Below are 25,238 nucleotides of genomic sequence, written 5' to 3' on the forward strand. Positions count from 1 at the left end.
CTATATTCTTTCCTGTCTTACATCTCCAGCAGCAGCTGAGTATCTGGCCAATGTATGTAAATATTTTCTAAGTGGCAGTGATGTTATTTAGATTTGTATTTTGCTGCAGATATAAAATGGAACCAGTTCAAAAGATCTAGGTGCTAGGAAGATTTTCCAGCATGAGTATGAGAGCTCTGGCTTTTGAAGCAGCTTCTTATGAGCCAGTATCCATGGTTTTAAAGGACTTCAAAGTATTATTGGGAACCAACTAATATGTGTGTTAAAAAGGTTTAATAGGGGATTAAGGGAGATGCAGACACTGTAGCATAATGTCTTTTTATAGTGAGTTTTTATTGAGATAGAAAACAATCCCTGCGGATTACAGGCACTGGCATATTGAAAAGGTAATTTACACTAACATATTTGCTTGTCTGCTGTTGAAAATAGAGGCCATTCACGATGAAGATTGCCAGCTTCAAGAAGAAGAAGAAGTGGAGACAGGCTTGAGAAATTGAAGTACTAATTATTACATTTATTTTGTTTTTAATGTTCATTAAGGGCAATGTACTGAATAGTGCTGAGTTCCGGTTTAAAGGATGAAATTACATATACCATGAGGTGCATCCATTTTACATTTTTGAATAAACCTTTTTGCAGCCATTGCATCGGAATTTGAACATGTCTTTTTGTTCCTTAAAATGAAGACAAACGTTCAGTTCTTGAACCCTCTTTGATAAATATTTGTTTAGCTTTTATATTAACTAGGTTCCTTATGGGAAGAAAGACAACACAATTTGTGACTGTTTGTTTATACTAAGGTAGCACTTAGAGACCCCAACTAGAGCTTAAAGTGCGCCTGGTCAAAATGGGTTGCAGGCCCAGGAAATACAATTTCTAGGCGGCAACCTGGGTTGCTAAGGAGTGTATAGTTTTCATACGGCCCTCTCACTGGTTGCTTTCCCCACTTGCCTGCCTCCTGGGGTAGAGCAGCCATTCAGGCCTGCTGCAGGAATCCATCAGCGATCTCTCCCCCACCCCTCAGCAATCCAACACCTTTCTCACAGGAGGGAAGAGGGGTGAAAGAGCCCAGCACCTCAGAGTGGCTCCATTCCCTTCCCTCCCCACCCCAGCAACACTTGGCTGGGGAAGGAAGAGGGAGGACCCCACTGCAGCCTGCTACAGTCTGGGAGAGGGGGTGAAGAACTCCAGGAGCTACAGGACAAGGAGAGGGGAGGCGGGGGGGGGGCAGAATAGATATGGGAGTAGAACTAATGTGAGGATTGTGGGGACAGGACTGATTTGGTGATTAGGGGCAGAATTAATTGCTGGGTGAGGGGCAGGCAGATGTGACGGTGATGTGACCCCCACCCACTTTTTTTAGACCACTTTAAGCACTGTTGCCACCTGAGATTGGAGCCCTCTTGTACCCCCCTGCCAGAGGCTGGCTAAGCCCTAAGAATTTATAAGCCAAAGGAAAAAAAAACAGACAAAAAGTAAGAGAAATGGAATATGATTAGCCCCATTTTATAGATGGGGAACTGAAGCACAGATACAACAAGCAACTCCAGTGGCAGACCTGGGAAATGAACCCCGAGACCTAATCCAGTGTTTTACCCAGAGGACCATCCTTCCTCCCACTTCTACGGCCTCTGTAGTTAAGACATTTGGGCTCATTCCATCTCTGCCATTACGCCATTTTAAGTTAACATTTCACTATTCATTTCTGCTGCAGGCAGAGGTGGACTTTACTTCAATTTTTGTTTCAAACCTTATTTGAAAAACAGGCAGCAAACCTTCAGGTGCTTAGATGGTCCAAGCAGGAAATGTATCTGGCTTTTTAACCCTCAGACACTGGTGGGGGTTGTAAACAAACTTTGAAAATACTGATGAGAGTAGAAATGTCCAAGTCTGCTTTGAATCAGTCAGCTCCCTGCATCCCCTTTGTTCCCATTATGTTGGCAACTTGGCTTGGCTTCTTTTCTTTCCTCATCATTAGACTTCAGCAGAATGACACAAGTAAAACACTGGTCTGGGAACCCTACAGCCTAATTGCCACCCCCCACAGTGATCAAACTACACTTGTTAAGAAAAAGGGAAGAAGAAAACAGAAGACTGAGCTGTTTGCTGGGAGTGTGTCACCAACTCAGAGGGTATTTTCTTCTATTATTAATATTCATTATTTCTATCTGAAAGTGGAAGGTCCAGGCTGAGATACTACTGGAAGAGTCTGGGTTAGGTATTATTTTTTTCTGGGCTTTTTTCTTTTGTGTTTTGTTTTTGCCACACTAGCTGTGCCGGGGAGTGTCTTGCTTTATTAATGCCGAGCGGCTCCAGCACTTGCTGTGGTTTTATGATCAGTGAGTCATCTGCTGCTGCTGCCCTTGCTACAAGTGGCTGAAGAGCCCAGAGCCACAGCAGTGCATACGGGCCCCCTTCTGTTCCAGGGCCAGCAGGGAAGGAAAAGGAGGGAAAGAGAAAGGGATAATACAGGTGTGGGGGAGCTGGGGGGGGGTACAGTCCTACTGATTTTCTCTAAGTTCCTGGTGAGAGGGGGGATGTTGTGTGAGTGCTAGTGAGGGAGGGGGAGCCTCTCTAGGTACTTATGAGGGAGGAGAGACCCCTGGGTAATAGTGAGAGGCTGTGCAACTGTCCGTGAATATTAGTATTTGGGGATTGGAGGAAGAGACCCTCCCTGAGTACCAGTGAAGGGTGTGTGTGTGTGTGGGGGGGGGGGAATATATGTGTGTGTGAGATTCTCCCTGAGCACCAAAAGAGCACCTGGGGGTGAAAGAGACGCTCCCTGTGTAGCAGGGAGGGTGTGTGAGTTTCTTTCTGTCCCCCAGATTATGAATGAGAAGCAGGTGTGCCATTCTCTCCCTGAGTATTAGGGGTATGTGTGTCCCTGAGTACTCTTCCTATATTACAGTTCGTTCTTTCTTCCTTTCTCTAGGATGAGGGGGTCCTGGCAGGCGTTTCCCCCTCTATTCTTCTCCCTTTTCCTCCTCATGCTTCCACTGAAGGACATCTCAACCTCACCTCTCTCTGGTAGAGCCCAACCAACTGTGGTCTCTGGTGGGAGTGACAATGGACACACCTGTCTTGGTATGTATTCAGGTTTTGTTTGCTTGCTTTGTTCGTTCATTTGTTATTACACTGGTAAACAGAGGCTAGCTGTGCACGTAATAAATCATCCTTTATCTGTTTCAACAGCTGCCGCTGCTGCAAACCACCAGTAATCTTAGCCCAAATAATAACTGTTTTAAGACTCTCAAGGCTAACATGGGATTTGGAGCTGCTGTTTGATAGAATTCATACCCTTGGTCTGCAGGAAATATTAGTGATACTGGCTTTCACACCTAGTAACTAGAGAACTGAAAACAGGATGTGATTGTTTTTAATATTCGTTGTGGCTGTTTTGAATGTATGTTACTATGTTTTATTTTATTGTACAGATGAGCTCCCCTTTCCCTCCCCCCAGACACCCTCAAAAAACAGAAGTTTCATCTCAGTTGGTTTTGCCTGGCAAAATCTTCTTAAGAAATACATTTAGGTTTCGGACACAGAGCTTTGTGAGTGCTTCTTTGGGTTTGACAATATGTTCCTGGTGTTCAGGGTGAAATTCATCTAATGTGACGGGCCTTTGCAAGGCTTTTTGCATCACTTAAGCATTTACCTGCTTTGGAGGATGTGTCTGCTCTGGTCTGAAAGGCCAGCACAAAGGAAAGCATTGAGAAATGTTAGGGAAGAAGCCTTGAGATACATGGATTCAGTGGTCCTAACTACCTGTATAAATGGCATGGAGGTTTGCAGCTCCTTTTCCAACTTGCATGCTGAACCAGTAGCCATGGAGGTTGAGATGTGATTTAAATGCATACACCCAGGGTCCATGCACTTAACCAAATATGAGATGATTTGGGCTTTATGAGGGTGGAGTGATGTTCACCCAACATGGACTTTGTCAATTTACTCCCAAGGTGTAGCGAATTTGATAAAAGTACTAATGACTAATTCAGAGTCATCTCGGAGCATTTCTGACATCTGTGGTTAAAGTGCAGTAGGCAGGAGAATCAACCAAGGTAGGGAGTGCAGCTTTTATTGATTTATTTTTAATTGACATATAGTGACAAAACAAACATCAATTTGCTTTGTGACCAAACAGACACCTTTTTGTCCCTCTCTAGATAATTCAGTTTTCACTGAATTAGTTCCTATAGGATTCACATATCAGTTTTCACACTGTTTATACAAGTTTTGTTATGTTTCTGTGTATACAAGGAAGAATCCTCTATTTTGAGTCTATAAAATTACTTTTATGATTCGGAAACGGAGAATTAAATGTAGGCTTTGTAAAAACAAGCTTTTGCAAAACTTAAGATGAGTAGAAAACTTTTCCATTAATTAAAAATGTGTAATAGGAACAGTTGTTTTTCAACAAATAAATGTTGCTCTGCAGTGTCTGTAACCCAATCACTGAAGCACGGGGAACCTGAAAGTGAAGCGAACTGTAAACATAGCAAAATGGAATTAATTGCTATTTACTGTCCAAGGAGACAGCAGTGCAAATGGTAAACAAACAATGAAAAGTAAATTGTATTTTTTAAATTCCTTCAGTTGTAATAATTCAAGTTTTAACATGGGTAAGGGATTTAGTTTGCTTACAATATGTTATTTTTGTTAAAGTTTGTGTCCCTTTAATTTTTGCACAAGGCCATTATCTATCTTATCTATCTTTGAATACCACATCCATCTACATGGTAAGCATCTGAATCCTAGCTGGCTGCATAAGGCACTGGAATACAAGGGAAGTAAATTCTACTTTCATCCCATCCCTAACATCATTGACCCTCCATCTAATATCTCTTCCCTCTTTGAAGAGACCCTCAAAACTCTGCCCCTACACTTTGTGTATAGAGAGAGAGAATCCAGATCACTCTTCTTGATGTAGAGAAAATCACTAATTGTGCTGAAACCATCTATGTAACACCAGAATTTGAAGCAGTATTTTTAACAGGAAATGGCAAACTCTCCAGTGCAAATGCCCACTGTAAAATATATAGGAAGATTTTCTTTGAGGAGCAGACTTTCAGACAGGTTAGCTGTCCAACTGGTGGTTAACTTTCCAAGACAGTTACATCCTTTGGATAAGTGAATTGGGCAACTGCTCATTTGAATGGACAGTTCAGTGCACCTGTGTGTGCAATTTACCTGATTTACATGTGTAACCATGGTAATAACTAGTTGGTTGGAAAATGAGCCTTGTGAAAAATTTCAGTGGAAACTGGGGGAAAAGATAATTGTTGAAATTTTCCACTAAACAGTTTGACTTTTCAGTGAAAGTGAAAATCAAAATATTTTGTTTCAGGAATGCTGCTATGGTACCCTATAGGAGTTGTAATTCAGGTGTTTCATGCGTCTGGTCTCCTCTGTAGTCCAGGCTCTGAGGTCAGACTGTATCTCCCACGATGCACTGTATTCTCCTCTCATGGTGAGGGGAAGTGGCCACAGTGCATCATGGGAGATGTTGTTTGCCTCAGAAGCCCATGGAGGAGGTCAGAGGCAGAGGAAACCAAGATACAACTCCCATGAGGAACCAGGACAGGATATTGAAATCAATATTTTGGGTTTTGGTCAAAATATTTGTTTTCAAATGTCTGATTTTTCAATAAAAAATCAAAATGTTCTGCAGAGTTCAGGCATTTTTCGCAAAACAATTAATTTTTTTGAAAACTGAATTTTCCATCAACAATCAGTTTTGACAGTTAACTTTCATCCAGTCCTAATAATTGCACAAAAATAATGCATATAATTGTGTGTGCATTTTGCACACACAATCACATGCCAGACTAGTCTGAAACAATCTGTTCCTCAATCTACAGAAGGCTTTTGGGGAATATACTTATGAAAATGAAAACTATCCTTACAATTTCAATGTAGTCCTATGTCAAAGGGGACTTTTATGATGCTGTCTTTTAAAATAAAGACATTACAAACAATTTAGGGACTCCCTCCGCTCTTCTTTGTGTTGCACATGACAGATAAGAAGGGTTTAAACTGCTGCCTATTTTATATGTTTAAATTACAACTATAGGAAACAGCTGCTTTTCCCTATAGAGGCCCAGATCTAGCGCTCTGCATGCAAAATAGGTGAGTTAGGAGCCCTTGAGTTCTGAGTCTGGCTTTGCCACTATCTTGTTGTGTGGCCTCAAAAAGCCCGTTAGGACCAGATTTGTAAACCCTTATTAACATTCATGTGTACTTTTTGACAAGAGTAGCCCTCTGCTTTCAATGAGACAACTTGTTGAGCAAGTTACTACACGCACAGCTGAGAGTGTGGCCTTTAACCTCTTATGTCTCCATTTTCCCCATCTGTGGTGGGAAATAAATAGTTAATATTTGCTAACCACAGTCTGAATACCTGGTATTATTGTTGGCCATGTCTAACATCCCATTCTCTGTCTCTTGTCATTTCTTCTTTTGCATCTCTGTTGTATATTTTTACATTGCTAGTGATTTTTAAAATAAGCTTCTGTTCTCTCCTCTGTTGCCAGAGAGCACTGTAGGGGATCTGTGCAAACGATCTGTGGAGTCTCTTGTAAGGATGAGACTGCATGTTGCAGTTGCCGGGCACTTCTTGCTAATTGCACATTTTATTTTTTTTAAAACTTCAGCTTGCACAGCCCCCTTCGCAGCTCCCCTTTGGCTGCCCTGTGGAATGAGGCTATTAGTCAGAGAGAGCACAATATGTTAGGGCAGCAGCTCTTTTAATCTTCTCTAGCTGACCGATATTGCATGGGTCAGCAGCCACACAGGCCAATTTTAGCTTTACCAGGACCAATGTAATTCTGCTTCATTCTTCTCATCAACTTCCCTGGACCACCTCTCACATTCATCTGTAAAAACCTAACTTCTGGGGGTAGGGGGGAAGATGCGGTAGGCACCATATTAAAACCATGTATATTTTTAATAATAACAATAACAACTTCAGAAAAGCAGAGAGAAAACCCAACCCATAATTCCAGGCTCTCCTGTGTTATAAAGCGTTAATTTGCAGCCCTGATAGTTTGTGTGATATCCAACTTTTAAAACTGTCTAGCTGTGCTTTTTATGGCGTGGATGCAGGACTGAATAATTTACTGTAGCGTATGCAGTGTAACTGTAGCTGTGTCGGTCCCAGGATATTAAAAAGATTACCTCGCCCACCCTATCTCTTACTGTAGAGTAATAAATTCCAAATCTCAGATCAATGTTGTTTGCAGTTCCTGATAATTTAGTACAGTGGCACATACCTAACACAGTGAGAGGCTTTTAATAATAATGCTGAAACAAAATGGCTGTGTAGATATTGTCTAGGGAAGCAGTGTGCTATAAAAAATAATGTATAGACCAATGAGTGCTGTAAAATGTCATACTTTGGCATCAGTGTAAAACCACAATTCATTTTAGGCTGACAGTCTAGGCTAGATTCAGATCTGATCTCACGTAAACCAGTGTAAATGCAGAGTGAAGCCATTCACTTAATTGAAGTTACTCTTGATTTACACAGATGAAAGTGAGCAGGATTTGGCCCATACCCAGTAGTGAATGTCAAATGTTTGCTATATATTTTCCCCTTTGGTTGAGACATGGATATATGAATCCCAGGCGTATATAGCACTATGGTAGTGATACTATACCAACAGTTGAATAGATATTTTCATTCTAAGCCTCTATTTTCAGAGAAATTTCAAGAAATATAGGGTAACATTTTCAAAAGCACCTAAGTCCCATTTTAAAAAGTGACTTAGGCACTTAGGAATCTCATCGAAAGACAGTGACCATAAATCATACATATAACAATGAGTGCTGTAAAGAATGTATGTAGCGTACTTACATACATTTTGGTGCTTTTGAACATTTTACCCATCACCCTTGGGGTTGAAATTCCTTGTTCTTGTTCTTAGCCCAAAGGTAAGTTTGGTTTTTTTCCCCCTTGCACCTTTAGTAACATTCTTTTTTGGCCCATTTGAATGATATGATGACGAAAAGTTGTTTATGATTCACATAATAGGTGTAACTCAGCCACCAAATGCTTGTGTGTATATATATATCTTTTCTCCTTATAGAGTCATCAGAAGTATTGCACGTATTCAGTGAACACGTTTTGGTGGTTTGGGGAGTCCTACATTTGAATCTCTTTACTTTTGTGCATATAATATGTTAAAATTGTAAGCCTTTTGCGGAAAGGACCATCTTTTTGGTATGTTTGTATATATACGGTACCTAGAACAACTGGGGCTTCTAGGTGTTACTGCATCAATAATTACTGTGGTAGGTTTTTTCTCATTAGACTGAGGACAAACTGGAAGTAAAGATGTGATTAAACCTTTCTGACGCCAATTCAGACTTCAGTGGAATTTAAGCACATGCTTAACTTTAAGCATGTGCTTAAGCACCTTTCTGAAGAGGGAAACTTTCCTGAATTGGGGCGTCAGAGAAAAGAGGAATAGAGAACATCACTTCTTACATTACACACACACACACGCACACATTTTTATATTAAACAATATCAAAGAGGAAAGTCCATTGGAAATGCTTGTTATATATTTTGCTAAATGATTATCTTTCAGATATACCTTCTGTAGCACCAGGCATCTATTTTGCCAATGTGGATAGGTACCACTGACCTCTACTGGGTGGAATCAGAACTTTCCACATCTATATCATGGCCCCTGTATGGTATCTAGAGGAGAGAATAATAAATACAGACCTCTTTTTTTTTTGAGCAGTAGGATTAGAGTTCTGTCCCTGCTATTGCATGATGCTCAGAGTGACTGTGGTAAACAAGAAAAGTGACACATGTGATGTTCCTAGGTTTTTATGCCATCTACTGAGATGCAATACACTTAAAATATCAATATATTGATATTAATATTTTAAATGTATGGTAATGCACTACATTACATTATGCAGCATAGCTCAAATATAATGAAAATTGACAAATTTGGTGATATTCTGAATAAAATTTGTGTATTGCCACATGTATTTAACATGCAAAATATGTTGCGTAACACAACAAATTTAGGGGGAAATGTATAGTTTATGCGAACATTTTTAAAAGTGGGTACCTAAAATTACAATCACATCAGTGTCTCTATCAAATGTATTTACATATTATGCATATATGATATGGAAAACTAAAATCTGAATTTTGTCCTTCAGAACCTCTCAGACTCAGGTCTCTTTGTACTTTTTCTTCAAAAGCCATAGAACCTCTGGGTAGCCTGGTAGTTGAGGTTTTTGACATACAAGGCCCATATAAATCCATTGTACAATGAGTGATGCAGAGTTGGAGGAATTGTGGGGGGAAATGCACATTTGGCCACATGGAAATTCAGATGTACTGTCTTCTATAGAATAGCATGCATCTGCATGTGTGCTTATCAGGAAGCAGGTAGGGGGGAAAGTGAACAAGCCCTATAAAATAATAATTTTATAATTGCCTTCAAGGATTTCATTGCACTTTACAAACACTGAGCCTGTTTACAGACGGGGAGACTCAGGCCTTGGGAATTGGCTTGTCCAAAGTCACGCAGGAAGTCTCTGACAGAATAGACTCCAAGACTCACAACTCCATGGGCAGATCCTCCACTGGTGTAAATTGTCACATCTCCATTGACTTCACTTTCACCTGAAAATCAGTTCAAGTGCCTTCACCATTAGATCACGTTTCCTCTCTCTCTTTTTTTTTTTTTTTTTTGGCTTCTGGGATAATTTTAGCCCAGGATGTTGAAGCAAGTCAAAATGCAACAAATTCTCTTCAGAAGTACAGTTCCAGAAATGTCTCAGAGCCTTCTCTGGCTATACACTCTATGCTGTATTAATCATCCCTAAGGACTCCAACTGAGATAGCCAAGACATTTTTTATTCATTCTGTTTCCTGATTTTCCTCCATATCCTAAGGCTCCTTTTGTAATAGAGTTTTCTGAAACTTGGACAAGTATCAATAGGAAACATTTAAGAAATATACAACATTTGGGAATGGATATTCATTTTATAAGGGTCACTCTTTTACAGATAGAAATCAGGAGGTTTTGCTGTATATTTAGATCTGTCTTTATTTTCCATTGAACTTGAACTCATTTTATGGAAGATGTTCTTTAATAACTAGGATCAGATGGGTTTCAGAGTAGCAGCTGTGTTAGTCTGTATCCGCAAAAAGAACAGGAGTACTTGTGGCACCTTAGAGACTAACAAATTTATTTGAGCATAAGCTTTTGTGGGCTACAGCCCACTTCATCGGATGCATAGAATGGAACATATAGTAAGAAGATTATATATATATACATATACACACACACACATATACCAAGAACATGAAAAGGTGGAGTAAGAGGCTAATTAATTAAGATGAGCTATTATCAGCAGGAGAGAAAAACTTTTGTAGTGATAATCAAGATGGCCCATTTAGACAGTTGACAAGAAGGTGTGAGGATACTTAACATGGGGAAATAGGATCAGATGCTGTCTTGTGTTTCAGAGTAGCAGCCATGTTAGTCTGTATTCGCAAAAAGAAAAGGAGTACTTGTGGCACCTTAGGCAAAAACAATCCCTACTCAAAGCGGAAAGCAGGAAGAATGGACTGCTGCAGGCTCGTGCCCACTGGAGATTGGGGATGCTGTTCCACTGGAGCTCTGCAGGGCTAGGCTTAGGATCTTTGGAAGTGGGGTGGAGAAAGCAAGAAATGGAGCCAGCAATCAGTTCTTCTCTGCAGGGTGCTTTGCTCCTGACCCCATCGATTACTGAGCAAAAATCTATCCCTTAGAGAAGAAATAGCCCTCCTCTCTGCGGCTGATTCTAAGCAACTGTGAGGGGAGTCAGCCAATGTTAGCTTGGCTCCTGAACATTCAGTGCACCTGGGTAGCAAATGGTACCTCCACACCTCACCAGTTCAGCTATTACACTGTTAATATGGAGTGATCAGAGTTTCCTGACTTCCTTCTGCAGCAGCATATGTCTTATTTAAACACACAAGGGAAAGACACAACTTACTAACAAAACTGTTTTATGCCAGCTGCCTGAGCAGCAGTGACTCTCCCGTGCAGTAGGTCTTCCTATTTGGGTTTGCTCAGTAGGGTGGGAAGACAATATGTAAATAAAGTCATGAAATCAATGTAAGTAGACATATGCAGGGCAAACAGTACACACTGTTACACCTTGCACTGCTTCTAGAGGACTAGGAATGATTACTCATGTTCAAGGGGAAGGGTGGAGTTCTCTGTTGGAGTGGAGTTCATCCCATTCTCGAGACACTGCCCTATAGTCCAAGTTTCAAAAAGATACCCCTGAAGACCAAATATTGTGCCTTTCCGCCAAATGGTGTTCATTATTTAGGTACTCTTCTGCACAGACTGCCACCCCCCTCTCACAACTCGGCACCGCTTTAGAGAGAATGCCTCCTTGTGCATCCCAGTAGCACAAGGGGCAGAGAATAATTTGCAACACCCCTTTATGGGGTACAACATTCTCTCTGCTGCACAACTGGCTGGCTCCTTGGGGCTGAGAAGGCAGAGCCATAGCTCCTTCCACTCCCCGCTGCCTTTTCAGTGCGTTGCTCCCAGCGGAAACAAATTAGTCACAGCCCTGACACGCCTCTGAGCGCGGGGACTGCCATTCTGGGTAGCCCCTCCATCTACACCCTAGCCCAAGTACAGAGACTTGTGCTAGCTCAGCTTGGGTGAGCTGCATAACAGGGGAAGCATCGTTAGCGGCCTAAAAGGGGAAGCTAGTTGTTTCCTCACCACCATGTATGTTTGTGAAAGGGCTAGCCACAATCTCGCCCACAGAGTTTGCGCAATGCTGGAAGCAATCTGCCTGGAAACTTTCTCTCATTTCCTGTCTGAACTGCACTTTTCAGAGGGGCTGTTTGCCTAACTAGGAGTTCAGTAAGGGGGGTGGAGGGGTGAGGAAAAACTCCATTGTCTAGAACCCTAGATCAAAGTAAAGGATGACAGGCTATTCTCAGTCAGTAACCTGAAGGGCTGTGGGTTCATGTAGAGTGCCAGAGAATCCATTTGATAAAGTCTTGGCTTTACAAAAACTTATCTGAAATTGGAAACCTGAAAACTAAAGAGGCAACTCTGTGTGCCTTGACACTTTCACAGCAGCCACAGATATGATTCTAATGATAGTTTCTTTTGTATGTTGCTGCAGAAGTGGATTAAGTTAAACAGTCTGCTGAGATTGCTAGAGACTGCATGGCCAAGAAATGAATTTCTCTTGCTCTGGTTTTATTATAAGGGTATGATTTTTTCTAGTCTATTGGTAATGTCATTTTATTATTAAACACTATTTTCAAATACATGGGGAGAAGTGCTCCTTGACATGTGAATTTTCAGATTACTGCTGCTGAGTAAAATGGTTATGGTTTCCTCTTATCTCCTCATAAATTAACAGCAAATGGGACAAACTATCTCTAAAAGAGGCAGGTATTTTATTAATACCAGAGTCTAGTTTCTAATGGCTAGTAAGCATTATAATACCAATGCATTTCTCCTAGAGAAAACATTCTTCAACCTGTCAAGGCATTGAAACCTATTATCAAGTACCATGGAACAGTCAATTTCTTGAATCTTATTTATAAAGAAAATCCCACACAACTACAAAATAAATGCAAGTTTTTAACTTCAATTGTGGAACCAATTTAACTTGCTTCATATGTGCCTCCCACAATATGAAAAATAAATCAAATATCAATTTGCTGAATTAAAAAAGCTATAAACAGGTATTTCTAGATCTGAAACTGGTTAACTTGCTTTTCCACTGAGCCCATGGTATTAAAAAGCTTATATACTCTCTGAAAATATTCTCTGACATCAGCAGAAGTGATTAAAGCAGTGATATTTCACCAGGTTTTCAAAGGCAGTTGACTTTTCTTTTTTCCCCCCTCATTTCCTTTTTATCTACCTAATGATTTTCCATTTTTAGCCAACAGAGTACTGACCATAAATGTCTTATGAAGATTTGCTAATATGTCTGTGTGAGGAGCTGATGATTTGTCTACTTATTGTGAAGTGTTTTTTAAAAAAGGCTGTAGCAAAAGTGAACTCTGCTGATGTTACTAGTATATGCCTGGAGAAAAATGCATTGTATCATTATGATTATGGTATGATCAGTGTGCACTAAGGCACAGTCCCTGCCTTGAGTGTCTTATAATTTAAAGAGATCAGAATTCCACCCTGAACTTCCCAAAATCCACTTGGGGAATATTTATAACTTCACCATGTGTCATTCTTTTCTAGGGCTTTGGGAAGGAAAGGATGAATCATTATGTTGATTTGTTTTCTATCAGTCTTAGTTTTACACTGAAATAAATCTGTCTGTAGTATATCAGAATGCAATCTGGACACGCATCCATGTAACAGTGTAATTAACATTTTTGCATGCATCTTATTGACATGCTGCTGCATCTGAAATATGAAGTGAATATAATACTTAGTTCAGTTTTTGGATACTACAGTACAACTGTGAAGACCAGAAAAGAAGTGACATAACACAGGATATACATCCTCCCCTTTCTGCAAGACTGCAAACATGCTATGATTACAACATATAATCACATCATCAATGAGCGTATGGTATCACACTGACTGGTTACATTAAATGGCAGCTATATGGATCCCTAACCACAACAGCAAATAGTTCCTTCCTGCCTGATAGAGTGCAAGAAGATGCTTGAGGTAGGAAGAAGACTTCCACAAGGACTGACAGGATTGTAACCATGGCTATGGCTGAAACTTCATCCCTGCTATAAATGGCTACAGTACAGTGCTTTGAAAGAAAAGCGGATGTGTGCTTTATTGCTGTCTTAATTGAGAAATTAATATATCGTGAACAGGAGACACAGAGGGAATGCTATCAGGGGCTTACGTGGTGAAAGAGCAGTGAAAATGAGGAGTTCTCTGTTATATCACAAAGACAAATGGAACATTATTTTTTCTGTGCTGCAGACTTTATAACCTTCAGCTGCTCAAAGTGACAGGTTGCTCAGCTTGAGGAAGTAGATGTTCAAAATCTAAATGAAAATCTCTGCAAATTTTACCTACATTGGGCAGGGGGGCGTATAGGGGAGAATATGTCTTTTCTCTGTGAATGTGACCAGCCTTGGAATTTGCCAATAGATCCTCTCACTCCCTTGTTTGAACCACTTCATCAGGTTCTCCTTGCCAGGGCATCAGTTTGAATATTTTGCCCTGAATTCCAGGCTGTGCTCATTTCTGCCTGAGCCTACATTTGGCTCTTGTCTCCTGTCACATTCTCCCCTCATGCCTTTTGCTTTGCCAACAGTGTTGACCTCGATGCCCCCATAGTTTTCTTCTCTCACTCCCATCTTTGCACTTTTTCCAGGCTGCCATGAATGCAATGCATGACGTTCCGAACCCACTTCTCCCAGCCAGTGTCCCATCTTCATTCAGATCTTCCCTGAAGAGTCACTTCTTCAGTGAGGCCCGCACACAATAAAAATGAAAAATAATAACTACTACTTTTTAGAAATGTCAAAGCCAACTCCTGCCTCTCGTTTGGCTAGTGCATCTCATCTTTCTACTCCTTCTTTGAGACTGTAAACTCTTTAGACTGAGGGCTGTGAAAAGAAGGGTAGTCCTGTGGTTAAAGCACTGGACTGGTACTCAAGAGACAAGTTTACTTCTTAGCCTTACCACGTATTTCCTATGTAAGCTTGAGCAAGTCATTTAATCTCTGTAAAATAGAAGCAGCAATAGGGGTTGGGAGGGTAAATTTGCTAATATTTGTAAGGTGCTCAGACATACAGTGGTGGGGGCCTTAGGTATATAGAATAGAAGTCCCTCCTGGATATGTTCCTAGCAGGGTTTCCACGGTGGGTATAGGATGTACGGTATGTCTGCTCTGGGCATTGATGTTGGGTCTCTGATTTTGTTGGTAAGGTCTTTATTATTTGGGATATTTTCCTCATTATGAACTGATTTTTTTTTGATTAAGTGCTAATTCCTTGAAATGTGCTGCTGTCTTTCTTCCTTGGTGTCTGTCTCAATTTATTCTCTGTTTTATCTAAGTATCCATTCTTATAATTAGCATGCCTTCTAAATTACATCTGTAAAGGAGTCCTGTTGAGGGTTTTGTTTAATGATCTTAAATATAATGAAGCAGGGTTTTTTATGTCTACTATGGGTATGTCTACACTACGGAATAAGGTCGAATTTATAGAAGTCGTTTTTTTAGAAATCGGTTTTATATATTCGAGTGTGTGTGTCCCCACAGAAAATGCTCTAAGTGCATTAAGTGCATTAACTCGGCGGAGTGCTTCCACAGTACCGAGGCTAGAGTTGACTTCCGGAGCGTTGCACTGTAGATAGCTATCCCACAGTTCCCGCAGTCTCCGCTGCCCATTGGAATTCTGGGTTGACATCCCAATGCCTGATGGGGCTAAAACATTGTCGCGGGTGGTTCTGGGTACATATCGTCAGGCCCCCGTTCCCTCCCTCCCTCCGTGAAAGCAAGGGCAGACAATCGTTTCGCGCCTTTTTTCCTGAGTTACCTGTGCAGACGCCATACCACGGCAAGCATGGAGCCCGGTCAGGTAACCGTCACCCTATGTCTCCTGGGTGCTGGCAGACGCGGTACGGCTTTGCTACACAGTAGCAGCAACCCATTGCCTTGTGGCAGCAGATGGTGCAATACGAGTGGTAGCCGTCATCGTCATGTCCGAGGTGCTCCTGGCCACGTCGGCTGGGAGGGCCTGGGCAGACATGGGCACAGGGACTTAATTTAGAGTGACTTGACCAGGTCATTCTCTTTAGTCCTGCAGTCAGTCCTATTGAACCGTCTTATGGTGAGCAGGCAGGCGATACGGATTGCTAGCAGTCGTACTGTACCATCTTCTGCCGGGCAGGCAAGAGATGAGGATGGCTAGCAGTTGTATTGTACCATCCTCTGCCGAGCAGCCATGAGATGTGGATGGCATGCAGTCCTTCTGCACCGTCTGCTGCCAGCCAAAGATGTAAAAAAGATAGATGGAGTGGATCAAAACAAGAAATAGACAAGATTTGTTTTGTACTCATTTGCCTCCTCCCCTGTCTAGGGGACTCATTCCTCTAGGTCACACTGCAGTCACTCACAGAGAAGGTGCAGTGAGGTAAATCTAGCCATGTATCAATCAGAGGCCAGGCTAACCTCCTTGTTCCAATAAGAACAATAACTTAGGTGCACCATTTCTTATTGGAACCCTCCGTGAAGTCCTGCCTGAAATACTCCTTGATGTAAAGCCACCCCCTTTGTTGATTTTAGCTCCCTGAAGCCAACCCTGTAAGCCGTGTCGTCAGTCGCCCCTCCCTCTGTCAGAGCAATGGCAGACAATCGTTCCGCGCCTTTTTTCTGTGCGGACGCCATACCAAGGCAAGCATGGAGGCCGCTCAGCTCACTTTGGCAATTAGGAGCACATTAAACACCACACGCATTATCCAGCAGTATATGCAGCACTGGAACCTGGCAAAGCGATACCGGGCGACGAGGCGACGTCAGCGCGGTCACGTGAGTCATCAGGACATGGACACAGATTTCTCTGAAAGCATGGGCCCTGCCAATGCATGCATCATGGTGCTAATGGGGCAGGTTCATGCTGTGGAACGCCGATTCTGGGCTCGGGAAACAAGCACAGACTGGTGGGACCGCATAGTGTTGCAGGTCTGGGACGATTCCCAGTGGCTGCGAAACTTTCGCATGCGTAAGGGCACTTTCATGGAACTTTGTGACTTGCTTTCCCCTGCCCTGAAGCGCATGAATACCAAGATGAGAGCAGCCCTCACAGTTGAGAAGCGAGTGGCGATAGCCCTGTGGAAGCTTGCAACGCCAGACAGCTACTGGTCAGCCGGGAATCAATTTGGAGTGGGCAAATCTACTGTGGGGGCTGCTGTGATGCAAGTAGCCCACGCAATCAAAGATCTGCTGATATCAAGGGTAGTGACCCTGGGAAATGTGCAGGTCATAGTGGATGGCTTTGCTGCAGTGGGATTCCCTAACTGTGGTGGGGCCATAGACGGAACCCATATCCCTATCTTGGCACCAGAGCACCAAGCTGCCGAGTACATAAACCGCAAGGGGTACTTTTCGATAGTGCTTCAAGCTCTGGTGGATCACAAGGGATGTTTCACCAACATCAACGTGGGATGGCCGGGAAAGGTACATGATGCTCGCATCTTCAGGAACTCTGGTCTGTTTCAAAAGCTGCAGGAAGGGACTTTATTCCCAGACCAGAAAATAACTGTTGGGGATGTTGAAATGCCTATATGTATCCTTGGGGACCCAGCCTACCCCTTAATGCCATGGCCCATGAAGTCGTACACAGGCAGCCTGGACAGTAGTCAGGAGCTGTTCAACTACAGGCTGAGCAAGTGCAGAATGGTGGTAGAATGTGCATTTGGACGTTTAAAGGCACGCTGGCGCAGTTTACTGACTCGCTTATACCTCAGCGAAACCAATATTCCCACTGTTATTACTACTTGCTGTGTGCTCCACAATATCTGTGAGAGTAAGGGGGAGACGTTTATGGCGGGGTTGGAGGTTGAGGCAAATCGCCTGGCTGCTGGTTACACGCAGCCAGACACCAGGGCGGTTAGAAGAGCACAGGAGGGTGCGGTACGCATCAGAGAAGCTTTGAAAACCAGTTTCATGACTGGCCAGGCTACGGTGTGAAAGTTCTGTTTGTTTCTCCTTGATGAAACCCCCCGCCTCTTGGTTCAGTCTACTTCCCTGTAAGCTAACCACCCGCCCCTCCTCCCTTCAATCACCGCTTGCAGAGGCAATAAAGTCATTGTTGCTTCACATTCATGCATTCTTTATTCATTCATCACACAAATAGGGGGATGACTACCAAGGTAGCCCAGGAGGGGTGGTGGAGGAGGGAAGGAAAATGCCACACAGCACTTTAAGCACAGCACTTTAAAAGTTTACAACTTTAAAATTTATTGAATGACAGCCTTCTTTTTTTTGGGCAATCCTCTGTGGTGGAGTGGCTGGTTGGCCGGAGGCCCCCCCACCGCGTTCTTGGGCGTCTGGGTGTGGAGGCTATGGAACTTGGGGAGGAGGGCGGTTGGTTACAGAGGGGCTGCAGTGGCAGTCTGTGCTCCAGCTGCCTTTGCTGCAGCTCAACCATACACTGGAGCATACTGGTTTGGTCCTCCAGCAGCCTCAGCATTGAATCCTGCTTCCTCTCATCACGCTGCCGCCACATTTGAGCTTCAGCCCTCTCTTCAGCCTGCCACTTACTCTCTTCAGCCCGCCACCTCTCCTCCCGGTCATTTTGTGCTTTCCTGCACTCTGACATTATTTGCCTCCACGCATTCGTCTGTGCTCTGTCAGTGTGGGAGGACAGCATGATCTCGGAGAACATTTCATCGCGAGTGCGTTTTTTTTTCCTTTCTAATCTTCACTAGCCTCTGGGAAGGAGAAGATCCTGTGATCATTGAAACACATGCAGCTGGTGGAGAAAAAAAAAGGGACAGCGGTATTTAAAAAGACACATTTTATAAAACAGTCGCTACACTCTTTCAGGGTAAACCTTGCTGTTAACATTACATACATAGCACATGTGCTTTCGTTACAAGGTCGCATTTTGCCTCCCCCCACCGCGTGGCTACCCCCTCAACCTTCCCCCCTCCCTGTGGCTAACAGCAGGGAACATTTCTGTTTAGCCACAGGCAAACAGCCCAGCAGGAACGGGCTCCTCTGAGTGTCCCCTGAAGAAAAGCACTCTATTTCAACCAGGTGACCATGAATTATATCTCACTCTCCTGAGGATAACACAGAGAGATAAAGAACGGATGTTGTTTGAATGCCAGCAAACATACACTGCAATGCTTTGTTCTACAATGATTCCCGAGTTTGTGTTACTGGCCTGGAGTGGTAAAGTGTCCTACCATGAAGGACGCAATAAGGCTGCCCTCCCCAGAAACCTTTTGCAAAGGCTTTAGGAGTACATCTAAACCGTGAATGCCAGGGCAAAGTAATCCTTTCACATGCTTGCTTTTAAACCATGTATAGTATTTTAAAAGGTACACTCACCAGAGGTCCCTTCTCCGCCTGCTGGGTCCAGGAGGCAGCCTTGGGTGGGTTCGGGGGGTACTGTCTCCAGGTCCAGGGTGAGAAACAGTTCCTGGCTGTCGGGAAAACCGGTTTCTCCGCTTGTTTGCTGTGAGCTATCTACAACCTCATCATCATCATCATCTTCTTCGTCCCCAAAACCTGCTTCCGTATTGCCTCCATCTCCATTGAAGGAGTCAAACAACACGGCTGGGGTAGTGGTGGCTGAACCCCCTAAAATGGCATGCAGCTCATCATAGAAGCGGCATGTTTGGGGCTCTGACCCAGAGCGGCTGTTCGCCTCTCTGGTTTTCTGGTAGGCTTGCCTCAGCTCCTTCAGTTTCACGCGGCACTGCTTCGGGTCCCTGTTATGGCCTCTGTCCTTCATGCCCTGGGAGATTTTGACAAAGGTTTTGGCATTTCGAAAACTGGAACGGAGTTCTGATAGCACGGATTCCTCTCCTCAAACAGCGATCAGATCCCGTACCTCCCGTTCGGTCCATGCTGGAGCTCTTTTGCGATTCTGGGACTCCATCATGGTCACCTGTGCTGATGAGCTCTGCATGGTCACCTGCAGCTTGCCACGCTGGACAAACAGGAAATGAGATTTAAAAGGTCGCGGTTCTTTTCCTGTCTACCTGGCCAGTGCATCTAAGTTGAGAGTGCTGTCCAGAGCGGTCACAATGGAGCACTCTGGGATAGCTCCCGGAGGCCAATACCGTCGAATTGTGTCCACAGTACCCCAAATTCGAGCCGGCAAGGTCGATTTAAGCGCTAATCCACTTGTCAGGGGTGGAGTAAGGAAATCGATTTTAAGAGCCCTTTAAGTCGAAATAAAGGGCTTCATTGTGTGGACGGGTGCAAGTTTACATCGATTTAACGCTGCTAAATTCGACCTAAAGTCCTAGTGTAGACCAGGGCTGAGATGGTGAGCTCCCTGCTATTCCCATTGGTGTCCTTGAATTACTTCCTATAAAATATAAAGTTTGCTTTTCTCTATATAGAATTATATTACCTTGTAATAAAAACTCTCAATAAAGAGATTGGGCCTAATAATTTCCAGTGGTGGTATGTTTTCTCCACCACTTTCCAACTCATAACCTGGCCCATGAAGAATATCGCAGCCTTATGTTGGAAAATAACACCTTGTTTGGTTTATTAGCACATTGTGGCAGGGTCATCAATAGAGAATTTATCTGTCCCTTACTAGATATAGGCCTGACCAAAACCCTGAATGTTAATAGCTCTGAGCTTTGGGAAAGTTTGGATCTGTATCAGTATTTGAATTTTGCATCTCTATTTTGTGTCAAACAAAAACCTGAGATCTGAGTCTCCTCAGTAGTCCCTGGTGGGAGAAAAGAGACAGGACTCAGCTGTATTGAATACAAAGGGAATTCTTTATTTGCGCTGCTGGCAACAAGTAGATCTTAGAATTCTCTCCAGCTCTCTAGCTCCTAGAATACACACACACTGTGCTACTGATTGTCACTACACAGGCACACTCTCTAAGTCTGTCTGAACTGCAACCAGGGATGTAATTTGCAGCTCATGTAGACATACCCATGAGAGCTTTAATCTAGCTAGCTCATGGAAAAATAGCAGTGAGGACACGATGGCATCAGCAAACGCTGTACAAACCCTCCTCCCTTGCTGGGTACATACTTTCTTGTCCAGCCAGGGCCAGCATGTCCTCACTGCTATTTCTAGTAAGCTAATTAGATTAAAGCTAGCAAGGGTACAGCTACATGAGCTGCAGATCACAGCCCCAGTTTCAGGGGAGTGAGCCTAAGCCTGACTTGAACTTCGCAGTCAAGGAAGGGTCTGCTGATTATTTTGGTCAAGACATAAGAACGGCCATACTGGGTCAGACCAAAGGTCCATCTAGCCCAGTATCCTGGGTTCCGACAGTGGCCAATGCCAAGTGCTTCAGAGGGAATGAACAGAATAGGGAATCATCGAGTGATCCATCCCCTGTCGCCCATTCCCAGCTTCTGGCAAACAGAGGCTAGGGTTACCATCCCTGCCTATTTTGGCTAATAGCCATTGATGGACCTATCCTCCATGAACTTATCTAGTTCTTTTTTGAACCCTGTTATAGTCTTGGCCTTCACAACATCCTCTGGCAAGGAATTCCACAGATTGACTCTGTGTTGTGTGAAGAAATACTTCCTTTTGTTTGTTTTAAACCTGCTGCCTATTAAGACTTTGCATCATCTAACATGGCTCCTTTTAAAATTGCAGATCCTTCACCCCATAGCCTCACTGAAGGGAGATCCAATGACAGGTACCCCAGTTTTATATGGAGCTATATTCAGCTTTTGAGCAACAGCTCTGTGCAGGGGCCAATGTGGAGCCACCCCTCGAGGAGCACCAGAGACACTGGACCTCTCAAAGGCACAGCTCTCTAGTGCTTCCCCTTGCACACAAGGAGACTGAAATGTGCTCTGTTGGGATTAAATAGAACCTCAAGATTCTCTGCCATTTCCCCTGGTGCACCAGCCTTTCTCTGCTGTCTGGTGCAGTGGAGGCAAGGCTGTATTCCCACTTGCACAGGCCTAGAGCAGCAGCGAGCAGTCCCTGAGCTTACCAGAGCTCAGAAAGTGACCCCTATACAACCACATAAAGGGAGCATGGTGAATTTAGGAAATATTTCGGCCTTAGCAAATGTTTATTTTGTTGTCTTGGGGCCTGCTCTTGCAAGCCCTCTGTGTGTAGAACCTCCATTGACTCCCATGGAGATCCTGTGCAGGACTATGCCATGTTGTCAGTGGAGTGTTTTGTCTGATGTGTTATATTTGTGGTTGGTGATTTCTAATCTACAGTCATGCAGGAGTTTTTTGTCCTTCAGCTTTTGCCTATTTCTGTCCAGGTGCATGCTGTGAAGATGTAACAGTTAAGTCACTGTGAATCAACCTTGGGCATGTGATTGCCAGCTATGTGCAAAATGCCAAGATGCTGATTACAATACTGTCTGTTGGAATAGTGTTGGATCACTAGAATATTTTTTTTCCTTCCTCAGTTTGTTTCTTCCTTGCAGGTGGGTTCACACTAGGGACAAGAATCAAACCTAGAAATTAGTTTGTTTGTACAGTGTTTCTCACCAATGTGGCTAACAAAATATTTTTCTATTGGAAAATACCATTTTGTAGAAATCTTAACTTTCTGCTGGAACGTGTAGATTTTCAAAAAAATTAATTTAAAAATTTTTGGATAAAAAAGCATTTTGATATTTTATTTCAAAGTGAATTTTTTAGAAATTTATTTTATATGATAAATTATGACATAACGTACAAAAATCAAAGTTTGAACAAAACATCTTGATTTTATTGGAATGAATTTTGTTTTCGGAAAGATTTTGTTCCAGGAAATTTCTGGTTTTCTTCTGATTCAGAATTAAAACAAATTTTGAAATGTCAGATTTGATGGGCGACTTGACCAGATCTAAATATGGCTGTATAAAATTCAGGCTGTTTTGTGCATTCATCTACCAATTGCATCCAATCTCTGGCTTGATAAGTAGCACTGTTTTAATAAAAGTTAGAAATAAAGTGGGTTTTTTTTTCCAGAACTATTGTCAGCCATGGAACATCTCAAAAAACAAAACACCCAATGGTTCATGTCCACTTGGCTATATTCACACTCTATTTAATCCTGTCATATGTATGAGATAGTGATCTCTTTGTTTTTGCTTGTTTGCAGGATGTGTGCTTGTGATATCAGTAATTGAACAGCTTGCAATGTTTCACAACTGTACAGCAAAAGCAGCAATAGAGAGAGTCTGCAACTATCTACCTGGTAAATATCAAATACACCATATGTTATGCTGGTACCACTGTATTTCACTGTTAATTAAAAATTCATTTGAATCTGAAAATGTTTTACCCACTACTGTTACAAAATCTACGAATAGTGTATGTGAAAGACATCAAGGGTGAAATTGTAGCTCACTAAAGTCAGTGATCACTCCCACTGACTTTAGTGGAGCCAGAATTTCACCCCAAAGATACTTGCATATAATACCCTCAGTTTGTTTACTTTGTATATTTGTCAGCACTTTAAGAATAGCCAGTTTCACTGTATATTCAGTCAGTTTCCCCTGACATTTGTGCGAGTCTTTACATAGCAACTGGGAAGATGAAAACATTTTCAGAAATAAGAAACTGTTATAAACTGTTGTAAAGTCACAAAAACTGGCAGAGGGACTAAAGGGCAGGTGTAAGACATTCAATTACTTCAAAGTAACTTTTTAAAATGGACTAGATATATGCCATAGTGCTGGTAGGGAACCGTACCTCACTCACCCGTCCAAAACGTAACCCAGGGGCTGCACTTGTGCAACAGTAACACAATCCGCAGCATGCAGATGGCGTATCATGGGCAGCCAAGGCCTGAATGAGGTCAGGCAGGTGCTGTGCTGCCAAGGGGGAGAAGGAGGAGAGGTGCTGTTCACAAAAGGCAAGCAGGAGAGCTACCCCTCAAGGGTCATGGTAGATTCTCCATTACTGACCATTTTTAAATCAAGATTGGATGTTTTTCTAAAAGATCTGCTCTAGGAATGATTTTGGGGAAGTTCTCTGGCTTGTGTTATACCAAAGGGCAGATCAGATGATCACAATGGTCCCCTCTGGCCTTGGAATCTATGAATCTGAAGCTGTCTCTAACTTCATGAATTTAAAAAGACAGTTTAGGATTTTTCATTAAAGAGTTTTTTCATACAGTATCTTATTAATTCCATCTCTGAAAAACTAATATCTTTCTCTTTAGTCCCTAGTTTCATGGAGGATGCATGTAGAATAATAATTCTATGCTTTCTAAGGTGTGGAGAAGCGTTTGCTAGAGGTCATTCGCTGAGTCAAATGAAGTCAGTCAGTTCCTGTTACATGAGACATGTTTTCATTTTTGACATCACAGGCAGATAACGATAGAGCTTCAATTATAAACCCTAATATTGCTGTTAAACTATGGTTTTCTTCTTTAAAAAAAAAAGGCTCTGTAAAGATGACACACTGTGGTTCTATGTTTATTTTCACACAGTGAATCTATTTCAAATTTGTTCAGTGTACAAGTGATGAAATTTATTTTTAACTGCCAGACCTGTAAACTTGCCCTCTACTCTGAAGGTCAAGTTGCAGTCTTTCTGGTTTATACATCATTGTAAGTGTAAAAATTCTACAGGCCAAATTCTGCCCTCCTCTGTATGTATATAACCCCATCATCCCTTCAAGTTACATCTGTGCAACCTCATTATCTTCAGTGAGGCACATGGATGCTATTGCTATTCCTTGAGGGAAACGTTTGACCTGGGACTAGAAATTTGTTAACAATTCTATGGATGATGCATGAGTCAGAATGCAATCAAGCCCTCTCTCTCTCCTAGATGTATAGGCTCTGCAGAGCTAATAAGAGTAAAAAGCAGTAAAACTTACTTTTATCACTCAAGTAAATAGATATTATTTTGAATGCACTCAGGAAGCAGAGCTGTTGAAGAAAAAGGTACCATTTAAGCTGAAGGAGCAATTCTATTATTATAGATATGCCTGAAGAGCCTCATGAATAACAAAAACAAAGCTAATATACAACAATTCGGTTTTCAGAGGAACTAAAGGGAGTTGGGGTTTCTGTTGGCCTAATCTAACTTTCTTTAAGGTCAATATTCTTCACCCTCTTAAAATAAACATTTTTTACTTGAACCTCTTTCCCTTAGCAAGGCTTGTTTCTATAAAAAAGACTTCTGTGTATTCTTCTCTTTGTATCTGTGTGCATACAACACAGCAGGAGATATGTGTAAGTACAAATACTGACTGACTCTGAGGACATAATTATAAAATACTGGTCAGAGGTTGTGTTATATTGCCTGAAGCCAAATGCTAAATGTAATATGTACAATCCAAGAAGACTATATTTACCCTAAAAAAAAGAACAGGAGTACTTGTGGCACCTTAGAGACTAACAAATTTATTTGAGCATAAGCTTTTGTGGGCTACAGCCCACTTCATCGGAAGCATAGAATGGAACATATAGTAAGAAGAGATTATACATATCTATATACAGAGAACATGAAAAGGTGGCGAGGAAGAGGCTAATTAATTAAGATGAGCTATTATCAGCAGGAGAAAAAAACTTTTGTAATGATAATCAGGATGGCCCATTTAGACAGTTGACAAGAA

The 25,238-nt window shown here is 42.3% G+C and overlaps 1 protein-coding gene across 3 annotated transcripts in view; it reads left to right on the top strand.

Annotated features, from left to right (window-relative positions):
* Positions 1-2,029: 2,029 nt before the first annotated feature.
* AOAH (acyloxyacyl hydrolase) overlaps positions 2,030-25,238 on the top strand; it is a 117,382-nt gene continuing 94,173 nt past the window's right edge. Inside the window, exons 1-3 of one of the 3 annotated variants that reach the window (XM_048839204.2) lie at positions 2,030-2,132; positions 2,933-3,084; positions 22,771-22,866. In XM_048839204.2, the coding sequence (XP_048695161.2) occupies positions 2,934-3,084; positions 22,771-22,866 (247 nt within the window). In that variant the 5' untranslated portion in view covers positions 2,030-2,132; position 2,933. Of the gene's footprint in view, positions 2,133-2,351; positions 2,473-2,778; positions 2,844-2,932; positions 3,085-22,770; positions 22,867-25,238 lie in introns of those variants that run through there. The other 2 variants (XM_048839205.2, XM_075125621.1) reach the window with 2 other exon arrangements.

Source organism: Caretta caretta, chromosome 2 (assembly GCF_965140235.1).
Source record: "Caretta caretta isolate rCarCar2 chromosome 2, rCarCar1.hap1, whole genome shotgun sequence".
NCBI classification, from domain to species: Eukaryota; Metazoa; Chordata; order Testudines; family Cheloniidae; genus Caretta; species Caretta caretta.